Here is an 18,280-nt window from a genome sequence, read left to right on the forward strand (position 1 = left end):
TACCCAGAAACCAGCTCTTCCTCTCTCTGCTGCTCTCCCTCCGCCTTTCCAACTCCATCTACCGCGCTTTCCCTCCTTTCTCCCTCTGTCGCTCCCTTTGCCCATTCTCTTACCTCCTTTATACCCTCCACCTCCCCTTTTCTTTCATTTAACACTTACATCATCCCCTTTTTATTGCTATAAGTGTGTGTTTTTATGTGTGTGTTCCCTAACTGTGTGTGTTCTTCCACCTACGTCAGTGAAAGGTTATTAGTGTGGTTGGCTCCATTGGTACCACCCAGCACAGAAGATACTGTTTCCTTTCCAAATGGCAACCTATTGACGAGATTGACCTTATGCACTACCTTTGACAAGAGTCCATAGGGCTCTGGTAAAATATAGAACACTATGTAAGGAATACGGTGCCATTTGAGACTCAGCACCTGTAGTTTTTGTTTTATCTCAATAAGATAGAGAAACTGGACTGGCTACAATGTCAGATATGCCACATGTGGTTTCAATTGTCAGAAGTTAAATGTGTATCATGTATCTCTATTAACATTCATAATGTTATCCGTAGCCATTATGGCAAGGTTGTCTTTCATCCCGTCATAGCTTTATCCTTCCTCTGAAATGGATGTCCATCTTGGTTCTCTTTCCTCCCCTCAAATCAGTCAGCTTGGCTCTTCCTCAAAAGTATTTTGATTCCTTGCATCTGCTCTCCTCACTTCCCTCTCAAAGTGCATTGGAAGAGAAGGTCCAAGGTTCCTCACCTCAGATCTTTTCCTCCAATACATTTTGAGAAGGAGGCGAGGAACGAAGAAATTGAAGAAAGTATTTTTAGAAAGAGCCCATACATCCTTGTTTACACGATTAATCTCCTCCCTCTTCATCTCCTCCTTCAACTAGCTTTGAGAGGGAGGTGAGGAGTTGAGTAAACAAGGAGAGGAAGCAAAGTTTTGACGGCTAGTAACGTTTTCAGACAAAGCCCATGTCTTTTGTGTGGTAGACCTTGGGGCAAATCAGGATGGAACACAAACAACACTAATTATGCACCACAGCTTTAACGAGCTAGAGAGACAAACACACCCACACTGTCTCTCTTTCACGCTTTCTCTTCGCCCAATAAAATCTCTTCTCTGTGCTGGCACAAAGCTATGAATAACCCCACAGATAGTAGCATTCAACATTGGTCAACATCATGGTGAAACATGCTTCCCCTTAATGTCAGAACAGTGGTGTCTCTGCCCATCTTCCGAAACATCTAAAACCGTGCCTCTTTAGAGTATCTTAAAGGGCGACTGCAGTTCCTGATTTGGCCTCTTTTTAGATTTGGTTAATCAAGAAATGCTAGCGGCAATGATTGAACTCAAAACGTGAGTTGGTTTAGGGGTGTTGTTTGATGTGGGTGTCTCGTGTGTGTGTTCGCAGGTCGGAAGAGTTAACCAAATTATATCGCCAATTAGCTTCAGGCGTGGCAAAATTGGTTTGACTTTGGATAGCCTGTCTCCGGGGCTAGTTAGGGACCATCAATAAATTACACAATGTAAATGAGACAATATGTTCATGTTGTACACCTATTCGTTTTCTCATTAAATGCTTTCAATATGTGTATATACATTTCTACAATTTATAGTAGGTTTGAGATTTTTAAGTCATTGAAATTTGGAGCTATTGGAATTTTTACATATTGTCCCATATACATTGTGTAATTTACTAATGGTCCCTAACTAGCCCCATAGGGATATCCAAAGTCAAACCACATTTACCACGGGCATTACAATCTGGTTGCATACAGCTTTACTCCGAATTGATGATTACTTGTGTGCTGCCAGCTGTTGGCATGTGGGCAAGATTTAAATAAACCCAACCTTCATTTACGTTGTGACATACTCAGGTACAAAACATACTCAGGAACAAAATTATCCTATTTACACTTTGTAGTCCATTTTTACAGTAGAATAAACGTTTCTGACGTCAGTTCAACGTCTAGTTTTGATTAACATTTGGTAGAGTTTTCAACTAACGTGAATTCAACAAAACATTTCACCATGTCATTGGATTTAGGTTAAAAGTTGGGTGAAAAAAACCCGAAATGCCCTTAAGTTGATTACTTTTTGCAAATCCAATCAGTTTTCCATGTTGATTCAACGTCATCGCATAGATTTTTTGGGTTGAAATGACATGAAAACAACATTGATTCAACCAGTTTTTGCCCAGTTGGTTAAATTTAAATGTAATAAAACACACATTGACTGCGGATGGTCGAGAGACAAGACCGCTGTGGTCCCTAAAGGTTCCATGGTCCCAGCTCATTTTATTTAGACTACATTCATAAATACAGGAGTGTGTCCACCACACCACACAAGTGAGCATGTGTAGAGGACGGCCGCTATCCAGGCTACATTACAGACACGTGCCGGATCTCACAACACCTGGATAGGTGTATAACATATCAGCTAACCACATGATATGATTTAGCAATCTGATGCCTGACTGCGTTATGCAGTTGATGACATAACATGTATCCATTGGTTGATGAAATGCAATGTCTGCCTTGTAGTCAGCCTGGAATGCAACCTAGGCTACAGACATATTGATGCTGAGTCACAGGTCACATCACAGGGCTCACATCATGCTCACAGTACTCTCTGTTAGTCGGGAGGGAAAGGGGAATGATATGGGGGGTAAGGCCTTTTTTGGAAGGGGTGCAAGGTCTTAATAGAAGGGGGATGGTGGGTGCTTAATCTCTGGGTCCCAGTTTTGTGTCTATTTCAGCCACCCAAAATTACCACTAGCACCAACTCATGCCATAAAGCATATTATCTAGTCTCAGACCTCAACTGGCTGGGCTCAGGCAACAGCAGAATGCTGCACTGATCAGGTATTAGAGTTTAGAGCTCAGGCTCAGCTCTGTGTTCTGGAGAGTTGATGGCAGATCTGAGGCCTGTGAAGGCTGCACTGAAAGCTAAAGTATCTTTGTATGTATGTACAGTTAGGCAGTACACTGAGTTAAGTTTGCTGTCTTATGTATCCGCTGCTCTCCAAAACAGACAGTGCTTCTCCTCAAAGGAAACCATGTATAGCGAGGAAACCATGTATATAATCCCCACTGCTGATTCTCCACACTGGTGCAGGGTAGCGCTCTAAACGGTGGTCATGATTTTGAGGGAGCCTGTGCGGAAGCGCAGGATCTTCTTTTTGAGCGCGTGCGAGGCCTTGATCTTGACGAAGGCTTTGGGCTGTAGGGGGACCCCGGCCGGGGCGGGGGGTAACGGGGGGGAGGAGAGCTGAGGGGGCAGCTGTTGGGGCCACACCAGACCCCCGCTCTCGTCTGAGTCGCTGGACAGTGAGCTGGAAGCTGGCGTGTCGGCTTCACTCAGGCTCGACTCAGACTCACCCTGCCCCGGGTGCGTGTAGCCCTCCTCGGGCCGACACAGGGGCACGCGATCCCTGTCCAGGTACTCCAGATGGGGGTGGTGGGGATGATGATGGGGGTGGGGGTTGACATAGGCGTAAGGCGGGGGCCGGGGTTTGCGGATGCGCCTTGGGCCACGGTCGGCCGGGGGCGGAGGGGGTGGCTGTGGAGGCTGCTCGGCTTCGTCCTGGCTGAGATCCAGGGTGGAGCGCCAGCGGCGGTAGCCTGCGCTGCCCGGCTGGGGCCTCTTCCCCTTGGACTGGCTCCCGCGGCCGCTCCCTGACCCTGACCCGTCTCTCTCCACTGTGTTGTACTTGTGTTCAGGGACCCCCCTCTGCCCATTGAGGCTGTTCTCCGACTGGGACCTGCAGGCCCGTCTTCCTGGCTTCTTGGAGCCTCCCGGCCGCTCCCTCTCTCTCTCCCTCTCCCTCTCTCTCTCCCTGGCCGTCTCCTTCTCTCTCTCCTTCTCTCTCTCCCTCTCCCTTTCCCTCTCCCTTTCCCTCTCCCTTTCCCTCTCCTCGCTGAAGCGACACTTCTTGGCGGCGGCTCTAGACTTGGCCTGCTGCAACTGCTGTGGGGCCGGCTGTTGTTGGGAGCCTCTCTCTGGATAATAGGTGCCCCGGCTGGGTTTGGGCCCCCTGTGGGAGTGGGAGTGTGCGGAGGCCCTGGCGGTGGGGGCCCGGAAGGGTTGGGCAGGGATGTACTGGGCATTGACCAACTGGTCATCGGGCGGGGGAGGCGAGTGTGGCAGGGGCGGGACCGGGTAGCCGTTGTGGAAGTGCTGGGGTGAGTCGGGCTCACTTCTGCTAGGGTCCTGGGATGGAGCTCCACCGCAGGGGTAATCCAGGGAGGCAGAGCAGGTGTTGGCCAGGGGGTGCTGCCTGGGCCTGGGTTGGGGGTAGTGAGGGTGGGGGTGCTGGTGGTGAGGGGAGTCCTCAGGGAGCAGGGCCATGACTGCGTAAGGCTCCTGGTCCAGGCTGCGGCAGGCCCAGGATGGAGGGGGACCCTCGTAACTGCTGGGGGAAACCACAGAAGCGGCGTGGTGATGGTTGGGGTGGGGGTGATGGTCAGGGATGGAGTCAGTGGCTGGCAGAGGCTCGGTCTCCTTGCGGCAGAGGCTGCTCTGGCGGGCCACGGTGATGGCTGTGCGGGCCTCGTGCAGACCCAGGCTGGTGCGGGGTTTGCAGGGCCGGAGGGGCAGGGTGCGGCGCTGGATCAAACCCAGGATGTAGGTCTCCACACGCTGGGCCTGGCGGTAGTCCTCCTCCGTGGGCTCCCCCTCCACCGTATCTCCCCCCAGCTCCAGCTCTCCTCCTGGCCCCTCGCTGGTGTCCCAGGGCCAGGCCTCCCCTTCCCCCTCCCCTTCGCAAGCCCCTTCGGCGATGCCCTCCAGGGAGGGGTAGGGGACCGAGAAGGAGCGGGGGACTGTGGGGCGGGACACGGATTCTAGCTGTCCATCCCGATTGGCCACAAAGAATTCCCCTGGAAAACAGAACCAGTAACATGGTTATAATCAGACACAAAACAAAGGACAACCCAATATTTTTTTATAGTGACACAGCAATAGAGAGACCCCACACACATAGGCTAAGGCTGCGTCTAAAGCAGGATTTTGTCATCTCTGTCAAAAACGCACAAATCAATAGTTGTTGGCGGACTATGGAGAGGAGCGAGAGCATCTGTAAAAAAAAAAAATCTGCTTTGTCTGTGGTTTTCACCGACATTGTGTCCTGACCCACCTAAACGCTCTAAAATGTTATTGTAACCCTGCAGGTAAACAAATGTTTCTAACCACAACCCTTATCCCTTTGACTCAATTTGTCACCATTTGCAAAACACGGGTGCTGCCTAACCCATTGGACTAATACAATGACTCTAAGGAAGTAATGGTTTGTGCTTGTTTCACCAGCCATCAGTGCGCTGCCTATGTGTATCCAATGTACTGTATGCATGTGTATGTTGTTGCTGTATGTGTCTTGCTGGTGACAAATCCAATTTCCCCACGTGGGATTAATAAAGTTTATTCAATTCAATTCAATTTAAACTCTTAGGGAAAAAAGGTGCTATCTAGAATCTAAAAGGGTCCCCATAGGACAGTCGTCACCAACCGGTCGATCGCAATCTACCTAGAACCAAAAATGGTTCTACTTGGAACCAAAAAGGGTTCTCCTATGGGGACAGCCGAATAACCTTTTTGGAACCCTTTTTTCTTGAAAACGGGGTATGTCATGGGAAGTTGGTAAACAAACCCACTAATGTGAATGAGCAAACATACACCAGGGACCACGGATGTAGCACTAGCTGTGAGTACAATACACACAGCTGCAGAAACACCGGACACTGTTTATTGTGGCCAACGGTTACAGACACAACACAGGCTGTGTTCCAAAAGGTACCCTATAAATGCAGTAAAGAGGTCAATGGAACACAGATGGTGGGGGATAGAAGAAGGACGCCGGATTAGCGCACATTCAACAAATCTGGATATTCATCAAATCAGTCATGATTGATGTATTGTAACAGGTCCACAATGTGGTTGCTAAAGTCCGATTTGGATATATTTGGCTGTTTTCGCTGCCTAACATTTAGAAGTTGTCCCTTTTCAGGTTTAGAAGAAGTGACTGCTATGCTAACTCCTGTTCATATAAGCTGGTAGCATAGCTAGCATACAGAAATTGGTGGTGGTAGTCAAAGTTGTTTTTTAACTGTAATGCAGTTGATTGGTGAAATACACATATAAACAATAGCCTTAATGTAGGTTAATTTTGGTGGGGGGCAATGAGGAGATTCGGGAACTTTCCCCCACACATTTCCATTGTTTTGGTCGAGTTTGATTGAACTCTTTACTTGTAATCCTTATTTATTCAACGGTGGGTCTAATCCTGGATGCTGATTGGTTAAAACCGCGTTCCAGACGGCGTCTATTTCACGACTACCACCGGCTATGACGGTAAATGCCTATTTACTGTTCCATCTCACTGCGGAATCTACTGTCCCATCAGCCCATCCAGGCAACTTTGACCTCCACTGTAAAAAAAGCATCTAGACATTATTTCCCCTTGCTTCTAACCTATATAGATGTGTATAAACCTTGCTGTCTGCCTCTCCGACATCCGGAACATTGTTTCACTTTTGAAATGCTAGCACCACCTTCCCATAGAGAGCTGTCCCAGCCCAGCCAAGCAATTCAAAAACGTGATCTCCACTGTAAAAAAGCATCTAAACGTTATATCCCCTTTCTTTTAGCCTAGCATTTGGTTTTCAACAGCGGAAATGTGTATAAACCTCACTGTCTGCCTCTCTGACCTTTGCAACATTGTTTAAATTTCAAATTGCGATCTCCATCCCATCATAGGAAGTGTCCGGACGAGACAAACAGCAAGTTGGTCTGGTTGTCATAGTAACATACAACAACTAGCTAGCTCAGCTGCGGGGGATAACAAAGTGAAGGTATTGTTTCATTGATTAAAATCAGTTCAAATAAAAGTTATGTTTTCTCTTTTTTTTGTCTGGTATAGCCATTTAGCTTAGATAGTTATGGCCCATGCTAGCTTGGCATAGAACGCATAGAACTAATGACCAGTCGGCTTGGCTGGCAAAGATGCCAATCGAACAAATGACCAGCCGGCTTGGGTAGCAACCCTAGATTGTGTTGGTGACTATATTTCATGGAAGGAAGAAAATAGTATGAATAAATTCATAAAAATAATGTTTTTAATGAAAATATGTCAATCATTATTTGAATATGTTGGTATACCGTTGTATAAAAGTGATAATGCCCTCGAAGCCGTGGATTGGAGGATATATTGGCACGGTTTGCCGGCACTCGACTTCATCCCAGGCCTAACAACACCTGTGCCAATATATCCTCCAAACCACGGCTTCTAGGGCATTATCACTTAATGAGTGCACTACTTTTCACCAGAGCCCATAGGGGCGCAGACACAGTGTTCTGTTGAATCCTTACACACACATAGAATAAACAGCTGAGGCAGGCCACCGGGGCTCTACTCAACTGTATGTCAAACTAAAGTATGTCTGTGCCCCAAAAGTAGTGCACTTTAAAGGAAATACAGTACCATTTCGGACACAACCTCTGTCTTTCCTAAGCTAGTCTGTCTGTATCCCACTGGGAAGCATTCCTTTAAGTAACTTCAGCTAGCCACAGCCAAGGCCAGACCAGCTAAGCTTTACTTTAACATATCACTGTCTCCTGTATCCTGCTTTATGTCTGGCCTTGTGTAAGGGTTAGTGTGTGTGTGTGTGTGTGTGTGTCTCTAACATGGTACAGTGGGTCTTTCTCTCTTTCTGTTTTCTCTCTCCAACTGAGTATGCACAGGGCAGCCTTGTCTAAATCCCATGACTATAATCAAGGCCCCTGCATAATCACGACAGGACAGTCCACTGATGCAATTACACATCAAAACCAGAACAACCAGTCTCTCCTTTCACCCCTCCACCAGCACACCCAGTCCCCTCATTTATCTGTCACTGGGCACAAGAAGTCCCCTTTTTTACAAGTCCCTTATACAACTCACTGTCTGTGTCCAAAATAGTACCCTATTCCCTATTTAATGCACTATATTGGAAATAGGGTGCCATGTGGGATGCAGACACTGTCCGGGCAACCGAGCGGAAATGGAGGAAAACTAGACTCCCTGCGGACCTGGCATCTTTTCACTCCCTCCTCTCTACATTTTCTTCCTCCGTTTCTGCTACTAAAGCCAATTTCTACCACTCTAAATTCCAAGCATCTGCCTCTAACCCTAGAAAGCTCTTTGCCACCTTCTCCTCCCTGCTGAATCCTTCTCCCCCCTCCCTCTCTGTGGATGACTTCGTCAACCATTTTGAAAAGAAGGTTGACGACATCCGATCCTCGTTTGTTAAGTCAAATGACACTGCTGGTCCTGCTCACACTGCCCTACCCTATGCTTTGACTTCTTTCTCCCCTCTCTCTCCAGATGAAATCTTGCGACTTGTGACGGCCGGCCGCCCAACAACCTGCCCGCTTGACCCTATCCCATCCTCTCTTCTCCAGACCATTTCCGGAGACCTTCTCCCTTACCTCACCTCGCTCATCAACTCATCCTTGACCGCTGGCTATGTCCCTTCCGTCTTCAAGAGAGCGAGAGTCGCACCCCTTCTCAAAAAACCTACACTCGATCCCTCCGATGTCAACAACTACAGACCAGTATCCCTTCTTTCTTTTCTCTCCAAAACTCTTGAGCGTGCCGTCTTTAGCCAACTCTCTTGCTATCTCTCTCAGAATGACCTTCTTGATCCAAACCAGTCAGGTTTCAAGACTGGTCATTCAACTGAGACTGCTCTTCTCTGTGTCACGGAGGCTCTCCTCACTGCTAAAGCTAACTCTCTCTCCTCTGCTCTTGTCCTTCTAGCCCTGTCTGCTGCCTTTGATACTGTGAACCATCAGATCCTCCTCTCCACCCTCTCCGAGTTGGGCAACTGCGGCGCGGCTCACTCATGGATTGCGTCCTACCTGACAGGTCGCTCCTACCAAGTGGCGTGGCGAGAATCTGTCTCCGCACCACGTGCTCTCACCACTGGTGTCCCCCAGGGCTCAGTTCTAGGCCCTCTCCTATTCTCGCTATACACCAAGTCACTTGGCTCTGTCATATCCTCACATGGCCTCTCCTATCAATGCTATGCAGACGACACACAACTAATCTTCTCCTTTCCCCCTTCTGATAACCAGGTGGCGAATCGCATCTCTGCATGTCTGGCAGACATATCAGTGTGGATGACGGATCACCACCTCAAGCTGAACCTCGGTAAGACGGAGCTGCTCTTCCTCCCGGGGAAAGACTGCCCGTTCCATGATCTCGCCATCACGTTTGACAACTCCGTTGTGTCCTCCGCCCAGATTGCAAAGAGCCTTGGCGTGACCCTGGACAACACCCTGTCGTTCTCCGCTAACATCAAGGCGGTGACCCGATCCTGTAGGTTCATGCTCTACAACATTCGGAGAGTACGACCCTGCCTTACACAGGAAGCGGCACAGGTCCTAATCCAGGCACTTGTCATCTCCCGTCTGGATTACTGCAACTCGCTGTTGGCTGGGCTCCCTGCCTGTGCCATTAAACCCCTACAACTCATCCAGAATGCCGCAGCCCGTCTGGTGTTCAACCTTCCCAAGTTCTCTCACGTCACCCCGCTCCTCCACACACTCCACTGGCTTCCAGTTGAAGCTCGCATCTGCTACAAGACTAGCCTACGGAGCTGTGAGGGGAACGGCACCTCCGTACCTTCAGGCTCTGATCAGTCCCTACACCAAAACAAGGCCATTGCGTTCATCCACCTCTGGCCTGCTGGCCCCCCTACCTCTGCGGAAGCACAGTTCCCGCTCAGCCCAGTCAAAACTGTTCGCTGCTCTGGCACCCCAATGGTGGAACAAGCTCCCTCACGACGCCAGGACAGCGGAGTCACTCACCACCTTCCGGAGACACTTGAAACCCCACCTCTTTAAGGAATACCTGGGATAGGATAAAGTAATCCTTCTACCACCCCCCCAAAAAAAAAAAACATATTGTAAAGTGGTTATCCCACTGGCTATAAGGTGAATGGACCAATTTGTAAGTCGCTCTGGATAAGAGCGTCTGCTAAATGACGTAAATGTAAATGAAATTTAAATGGACATTGCACTCCAAAACCTAAGTTTGTTCAATGTTTTCAGACCTCAAAAGTAGTCTCATGCCAAGATACAGGTATGTCCACATCCCATGCCTGGTTTCTTGACAAAACATCTGACAAACTTTGTATTGTCCAGAAAATAAAAGTACAATACAATACTATACTATACAAATTAAACATTTGTATCTTTAAGAGCACATCTTCCTAATCTAATAACTAGAAGCCAATTACAGAAGGGAACTCAAGTAGAAGAGAATCCATTCGTATAAGGTCCTTCGCTTTAATGCAATTGGAAAGAAATGGGTTTGTGTTTGTTTTGCCGCACGTCTAGAACTCGTTATAGTCTGGGCTATTTGGGAGCACTGATTGAGTCTGATGGCATCTCGCTCTAATGTGCTTCTGCTGGCCGCTGCTCTGTGGGGGACTTAGTGCCAGCTTGGCATCATTGTTGCCATCTTGCACTGTCTATGTGGACTAATATACATTTAGTAAGCATGTAGTCTGACCTGATCAAACAGATACCCAAGAGTTTAAATGGATATTGCTCTATATCTGGGTAAATGCCTTTGCTGAGCAACCATGGCGTTACTGAAATTGAATACAAAAAGCGAATAAAATCACTTGAATGGTTCGCTTAGGTATGTGCGTAGGCTATATTGACTGTACTGTATTTGCATGATGTGTGTGTCACAGGAGGTTGGTGGCACCTTAATTGGGGAGGATGGGCTCGTGGTAATGGATGGAGTGGAATAGTATGTTTGATGTCATTTTTCCATATGTTTGATGTCATTCCATTTGCTCCGTTTCAGCCATTATTCTGAGCCGTCCTCCCTTCAGCAGCATCCACTGGTGTGTGTGTGTATGTGTGTGTGTGTGTAGTCACTTACCGGCTGATTTGGGCCTGTCGTTGGCATAAACCATGCGGATGGCTTGGGCAGTGTTGGGGGAGAGCTCTCCAAACCCAGAGGAATCAGAGAGATCCATAGGAGACAGGCCCTCATTCAGCTCATAGAATCCTGCAAACCCATGTATACCATTTAGCAGATGTTTTTATCTGAAGTGACTTACAGTACAGTGAACGCATACATTTTTCGTATGTGTATGAGGTCCCTGCAGGTAATTAACCAACACAACCTTAACTTTGCTACCTCCATGCTCTTACCAACTGAGCCACACAGGACCAATACCACTCACGTCTCAGCCAAATGACGATTTGGGAGTACTGGTATGCAAGTGCAACAGTCTGTATTTCCTGTGGATGGTTGTTTCTAAAGTCATTGGGTATGCATACAGTGTATTGCTTACTTTTCTTATGAACCGGAACACTAACTGATTTGAAAAGAAAGAAACTGCCGTTCACTTCTGTAACTTTGTCAGCTGTAGGCGGGTGGGTCCCCCTTATATTGGCCTCTCTCTCTAGATTGAATTGTAATCTTTTTAGTGAGCTTTTCCTTTTTTCTTTATTATTGTCTTTCTCTACCTGCAACCAAGAGTAACTTTAGGTCTGTGCATTTTGTTGTTTTTCTGTTACTGTAAGATCATAAAATGTTGTGTTACTGTGAGATCTTAAAAAGTATCTGTAAGTGGTGTAAAAATGCACAAACTATAATTAAAATACTTAATAAAATGCAGGATATAATTCTTGTTTGTTTCATTATTTTGGGTGTAACACTGTAAAACGTGATTTTATTGTTGCCCTCAAATTAAAATGTGGGTCCCGAAAATAACGACAGGAAAGCGTTGAGCTGGTAGTCAGGTCTGGCTCAAAAGAGTAACCCCACTCAAAAGACGTACACAGCATTTACTGTATGTGACTACAGCTGATTAACGTTCAGTTGTGAAGAGAGGACTGCTAGCAGATATACTGTGGCCTTGTATCCCAATGTTGTTTTCCCATGTTGAAAGTGAATGGCATGTTAGTCATTTACTCATTCCTCAAGGCATTTGATGCCTCTCAAGGTTTCCTTTTTTAAACTCTCAAAGGCTTCTCAAAGCATTTTTCAACATGCCATCCTCAATCTCCAAATCGCCATCCGACTGTGCATACTTTGAGGTAATTGACCCAACATTAACCATGGATTTAATACTCCTGGCATCTTCGGGGAGCTGAAAGTACATTTTCGTTGGACGGCTCACAGCTCTTCAAGCCAAGTAATTTTCAACTCTCAGCAAAAACGCTCCCTCAGAAAACTGAATGCATTTATCAATTTAATGTGGGCTTTGGAACTGTTTCCTGCTTTAATTCACAAATAACACAAGCAAAGCAGCCCTAGAAAATCCCTCAATATCAGTGGAGGCTTCTCAGAGGAGGAAGGGGAGGACCACCCTACTCAGTGAATTTCATAAAAATATTGATTAAAACACTGTTTTGTCATGAAGGTCTACAGTAGCCTCAACAGCACTCTGTAGTGTAGCACAATGGTGTAGCCGGAGTACAGCTAGTTTCCGTCCTCCTCTTGGTACATTGACTTCAATACAAAACCATATGAGGCTCATGGTTCTCACCACCTTCCATAGACTTACACAGTAATTATGACAACTTCCGGAGGATGTCCTCCAACCTATCAGAGCTCTTGCAGCATGAACTGATATGTTGTCCACCCAATCAAAGGATCAGAGAATTCATCTAGCACTGAAAGCTACAGCTAGCTAGCACTGCAGTGCGTAAAATGTGGTAGTAGTTGACTCAAAGAGAGAGAAAGACAATAGTTGAACAGTTTTGAACAAATTAATTTCTTCAAAAATGAAGGCGAATCAAGAGAGAGAGAGCTAGCTATATTTTGTTGTATTTATTTTCCCACTTTCACTTAGCAATCGAATGCAGGTAGCTAGTTTAGCCTACTCAAACACCCTGCTCAAACAGAGAGGGATGCTATGTTAGCCAGCTGGCTATGGCTATCCAATACTGGAACTCTTCCAAGTCAGGGTAAGCTTTTGGTTTTATTAATTTATTGCCACTGGGGCCCACCAGTGTAACTGCTAAAATTGCTAACTGACTGTACTGCATGATTGTAGAGGGTTTACTAACGCGTTAGTTCTAGTAGCTATGCTGACTATGACGTTAGCTTATAATGGTGATAACGATGTAGGTTTTGTGTAGCGGTTAGCGGTTTTGATATGAAGGTTTGGCTTGGAAAGGTTTTTTTGCCTGGTCACAGACAGCTGATGTGTTTTGCACTGAAGTCCAGGCCAGGGAAAAGGGAAACGGTAGGGGAAGAGAGTGCATAAATGCAAGAAGGATTATAACTACAACGATCAAAGTGATCATGATGTTTGTATGTGGCCGCTATGAAAGTGAACTGTTTTTAAGTTTGATCAGGGATGTATTCATACCACCGATTCTGTTGAAAAACTTTCTTAAACGGAAGCAAACAAAACGAAACGGGGATAAACATACCTGAATTTGTCCAATAGAAACTATTGTTTGCAACTTTTGGATGAATTATTACACCCTAGATCAGCAAGATGCAGGCAAGAGTGTGCAAGGCGGGATTGAATGTGTCAATCACTGTCTGTCACATTGATTACTCAAATTTCTCTCAACCCGTGCACCTACGTTGCAAACTTTCATTCATAGGCAGGTTGTAGTAACCTCATGATGGGTATAGGGAACATGTGAGTATCATGTAGTAACCTAAACCTATCCATGTTACATTGAGCTGGGTGAATGGAATATGAATGACAGTCATCCAATATGCTGTAATAGAAATAAGGCCATGCTCATTAAAATAATGATCGTCCTCCCTCATCTAAAACGGCACCAACCGCCACTGCTCTATATCACACATGACTTTGGCCCTCTCTCCAAAAAGACTACTGTGAAATATACAGTGCTATACAGTAAAAGTGAGGTGAGTTAGGGGAGAGATAGGGGTGAGATAGCTATATGAAGCAGTAATAGGCCTACTGTGGGGTAATTTAAGTTACCATTCTAAAATAGAGCAGACGTGTCTACCTGCTTTTGTTGCTGCCAGGCTACCAAACCACCTCATATAATGATGTCAGCCTCTGAGCCGAGGACAGAAACTAGATGGGCCTTTGTAATCTCTCTCTGCCTCTCAGCATCAGATGGTGACGTGCTCTGATGGAACTAGAGCATGGAGGCATGGAACTAGAGCAGGCTAATGGTTAGGCCTATCCCCGCTATGTGTGAATAGTACATTGATTACGATGACTTCATAAAATACAATTTTCTTAATTTATTCACTACCATGCATATGTAACAGACTGGGTTGGAAGCTGGGTGTCCTGCCCACCACGAGACGGTGTTAGCCCACTGAGCTAAAGCCTAGGCATTAGCTTATACAGTGAGCGAAAAAAGTATTTGATCCCCTGCTGATTTTGTACGTTTGCCCACTGACAAAGACATGATCAGTCTATAATTTTAATGGTAGGTTTATTTGAACAGTGAGAGACAGAATAACAACAACAAAATCCATGTCAAAAAAGTTCAAAATTGATTTGCATTTCAATGAGGGAAATAAATATTTGACCCCTCTGCAAAACATGACTTAGTACTTGGAGGCAAAACCCTTTTTGGCAATCACAGAGGTCAGACATTTCTTGTAGTTGGCCACCAGGTTTGCACACATCTCAGGAGGGATTTTGTACCACTCCTCTTTGCAGATCTTCTCCAAGTCATTAAGGTTTTGAGCCTGACGTTTGGCAACTCGAACCTTCAGCTCCCTTCACAGATTTTCTATGGGATTAAGGTCTGGAGACTGGCTAGGCCACTCCAGGACCTTAATGTGCTCTTCTTGAGCCACTCCTTTGTTGCCTTGGTCGTGGGTTTTGGGTCATTGTCATGCTGGAATACCCATCCACGACCCATTTTCAATGCCCTGGCTGAGGGAAGGAGGTTCTCACCCAAGATTTGACGGTACATGGCCCCGTCCATCGTCCCTTTGATGCGGTGAAGTTGTCCTGTCCCCTTAGCAGAAAAACACCCCCAAAGCATAATGTTTCCACCTCCATGTTTGATGGTGTGGATGGTGTTCTTGGGGTCATAGGCAGCATTCCTCCTCCTCCAAACACAGCGAGTTGATTTGATGCCAAAGAACTTGATTTTGGTCTCATCTGACCACAACACTTTCACCCAGTTCTCCTCTGAATCATTCAGATGTTCATTGGCAAACTTCAGACGGGCCTGTATATGTGCTTTCTTGAGCAGGGGGACCTTGCGGGCGCTGCAGGATTTCAGTCCTTCACGGCGTAGTGTGTTACCAATTGTTTTCTTGGTGACTATGGTCCCAGCTGCCTTGAGATCATTGACAAGATCCTCCCGTGTAGTTCTGGGCTGATTCCTCACCGTTCTCATGATCATTGCAACTCCACGAGGTGAGATCTTGCATGGAGCCCCAGGCCGAGGGAGATTGACAGTGTTTTGTGTTTCTTCCATTTGCGAATAATCGCACCAACTGTTGTCACCTTCTCACCAAGCTGCTTGGCGATGGTCTTGTAGCCCATTCCAGCCTTGTGTATGTCTACAATCTTGTCCCTGACATCCTTGGAGAGCTCTTTGGTCTTGGCCATGGTGGAGAGTTTGGAATCTGATTGATTGCTTCTGTGGACAGGTGTCTTTTATACAGGTAACAAACTGAGATTAGGAGCGCTCCCTTTAAGAGTGTGTTCCTAATCTCAGCTCGTTACCTGTATAAAAGACACCTGGGAGCCAGAAATCTTTCTGATTGCGAGGGGGTCAAATACTTATTTCCCTCATTAAAATGAAAATCAATTTATAACATTTTTGACATGCGTTTTTCTGGATTTTTTTGTTGTTATTCTGTCTCTCACTGTTCAAATAAACCTACCATAAAAATGATAGACTGATAATTTCTTTGTCAGTGGGCAAACGTACAAAATCAGCAGGGGATCAAATACTTTTTTCCCTCACTGTAGGAGCTAACACAAGTCTTCTGGTCTCGGGTAAGGATACTCATCACGCAACCACCTCTGTTACACATATCTGGAAAACCCGGGAATTTTGCAACCGTAGTCAAGGGTCCAATTTGTGTAGTGTTATGTTACCTGAGCTGGGCCGACTGTCCACCACGTCAGTAGGGGGCTCCACTCTGTTATCCTCTGTATCAACCCTCAGCTTCCCAACCTGCTGCTCCAGAGATGCCATCAGACCCCATGGAGTACACTGTAGACTGCTCTGGAACACAAAGAGAGAAATAGAATCAGGGTTACAGACTGTATTTGGATGTTCTACACACACACATGGTCTCATCTCCCAGGGTCATAGACAAAGCCAGAGACAATGACAGATCACAAACAACCTTTACATTCGCAGACAGCTATTACAACACGCACTTATACGGGCGACAGGTAGCCTAGCGGTTAGAGCGTTGGGCCAGTAACTGAAAGTTTGCTGGTTTGAATACCCGAGTCGACAAGCTGAAAAGATCTGTCGATGTGCCCTTGAGCAAGGCACCTAACCCTAATTTGCTCCAGGGGCATTGTAATACTATGGCTGACCCTGTAAAACAACATATTTCACTGCACCTATCCGGTGTATGTGACAATATTTTTATTTATTAACAAAACAGTGGAATAGTAACATGCCATTCCCCCCACACGCAGATATACACTGAGATACAAGGATACACACACACGGTTGCGCATGCACACACACACACACACACACACACACACACACACACACACACACACACACACACACACACAAAGCCTCTGCCAAATCTCTCAAACAAATGGTTGGTGAAGGATGGGAACAGCATCGGCTTTGGAGGAGGTTAAAGCTGTCAAAACAACAGGCCTCAGCCTTCGCCCCATGAGCGGAACAGCAGAACCAAATATATTACAGACAGAAGGAGAAAGAGAAAGAGAGAGGGGGAAGAGGGAGAGAGGGGGGAGGAAAATACAAGACAGCCACACTCAAATCTCTTAGTGAAGCATTATAGGGGGCAAACCTTGAGCATCCCTTACTCAATAAATAAATCAACTGCACAATCAATCAACCAATCGAGCGTCCATTTACCAAAATGCCTGTAGCAGGGAAGCGAGAGAGATAGAGAAAGAGAGAGAGATGGGGTAGATAAAAGGGGGACAGAGAGTGAGAGAGGGCAAATGAGGGACACAATGCAACCCTATCTGTGTACAGAGTCAGCTGATTTCTCATGTGATTACCACAAATGCTTACCGTGTTAACCATGATCTGAGACAAGATCTAAAGCTTTCATATACACAGTGAACAGTAAACAGCTGATTTCTAACACTTGACTTTTTCTAATTAGTTAATATATAGCTTTTCAACCATTAGGATTGTTCTGAAAGATAGCTCATACACATCTTGTTGTTTCAGGTGCGGGATAAAAATAGAAATTCCGTTTTGGGAAGTTACTTTTTCTTCGACTGTCGTAGAGAGGGTAGTGGGAGCGAGGTTTTAATCACTGCTGAATCACACATACTCACACACACACACACTGCTGGCTCATAACATCGGCGTGGTTCCACCAGCTGAGAAGTCGGAAAATCCTGCTGGGTAATATGGCAGAGATAATGTTCCATATTTTATACAGAGGAGAAAGAGAGGGGGAATCTGGGAATTATGCTGATGTCGAGTGTGTGTGGACACACAAGCTGACACTGACAACGTACACCTGCACACATTGTCCACGTCAAATGAAAACCCACACTTGCACACACACACACACATTCTACAATCCAAATGAACTCGCCAAACATCTGACGAAGGGGGGAAGGCTTCCACAGTGCAGCTGAGAACGAACTGGGCATCCCTCTTTGAATCAGGTGTTTCTCACCCAGTAAAAAGTACCATATAAAAGCAGGGGAGCTGTGGGGTGAAAACACAGACATGCTGATCCGTCCAGCAAAACATGGTGAACTTACTGGAAATAAGGGCAAGAGGAAAGGGTGGAGGGAGAAATGGGGGAAGAGGGGAAGAGTTGGGGAGAGAGAGAGAAGAGAGAGATGTACACTACCGGTCAAATGTTTTAGAACACCTACTCATGAAAGGGGTTTTCTTTATTTTTACTATTTTCTACACTGTAGAATAATAGTGAAGACATCAAAACTGTGAAATAACACATATGGAATCATGTAGTAACCAAAAAAGTGTTAAACAAATCAAAATATATTTTATATTTGAGATTCTTCAAAAAGCCACCCTTTGCCTTGATGACAGCGTTGCACACTCTTGGCATTCTCTCAACCAGCTTCACCTGGAATGCTTTTCCAACAATCTTGAAG

General features: G+C 46.0%; 1 protein-coding gene across 2 annotated transcripts in view; it reads right to left on the bottom strand.

The window, feature by feature from the left end:
• Window positions 1-2,239: 2,239 nt before the first annotated feature.
• LOC121573989 (dapper homolog 3-like) overlaps window positions 2,240-18,280 on the bottom strand; it is a 32,103-nt gene continuing 16,062 nt past the window's right edge. Inside the window, exons 2-4 of one of the 2 annotated variants that reach the window (XM_041886434.2) lie at window positions 16,073-16,202; window positions 10,933-11,061; window positions 2,240-4,879 (exon numbers count right to left, since the gene is read on the bottom strand). In XM_041886434.2, the coding sequence (XP_041742368.2) occupies window positions 3,126-4,879; window positions 10,933-11,061; window positions 16,073-16,202 (2,013 nt within the window). In that variant the 3' untranslated portion in view covers window positions 2,240-3,125. The remainder of the gene's footprint in view (window positions 4,880-10,932; window positions 11,062-16,072; window positions 16,203-18,280) is intronic. The other variant, XM_041886435.2, reaches the window with a different exon arrangement.

The sequence above is a fragment of the Coregonus clupeaformis genome, chromosome 9 (assembly GCF_020615455.1).
Source record: "Coregonus clupeaformis isolate EN_2021a chromosome 9, ASM2061545v1, whole genome shotgun sequence".
Lineage (NCBI taxonomy): Eukaryota > Metazoa > Chordata > Actinopteri > Salmoniformes > Salmonidae > Coregonus > Coregonus clupeaformis.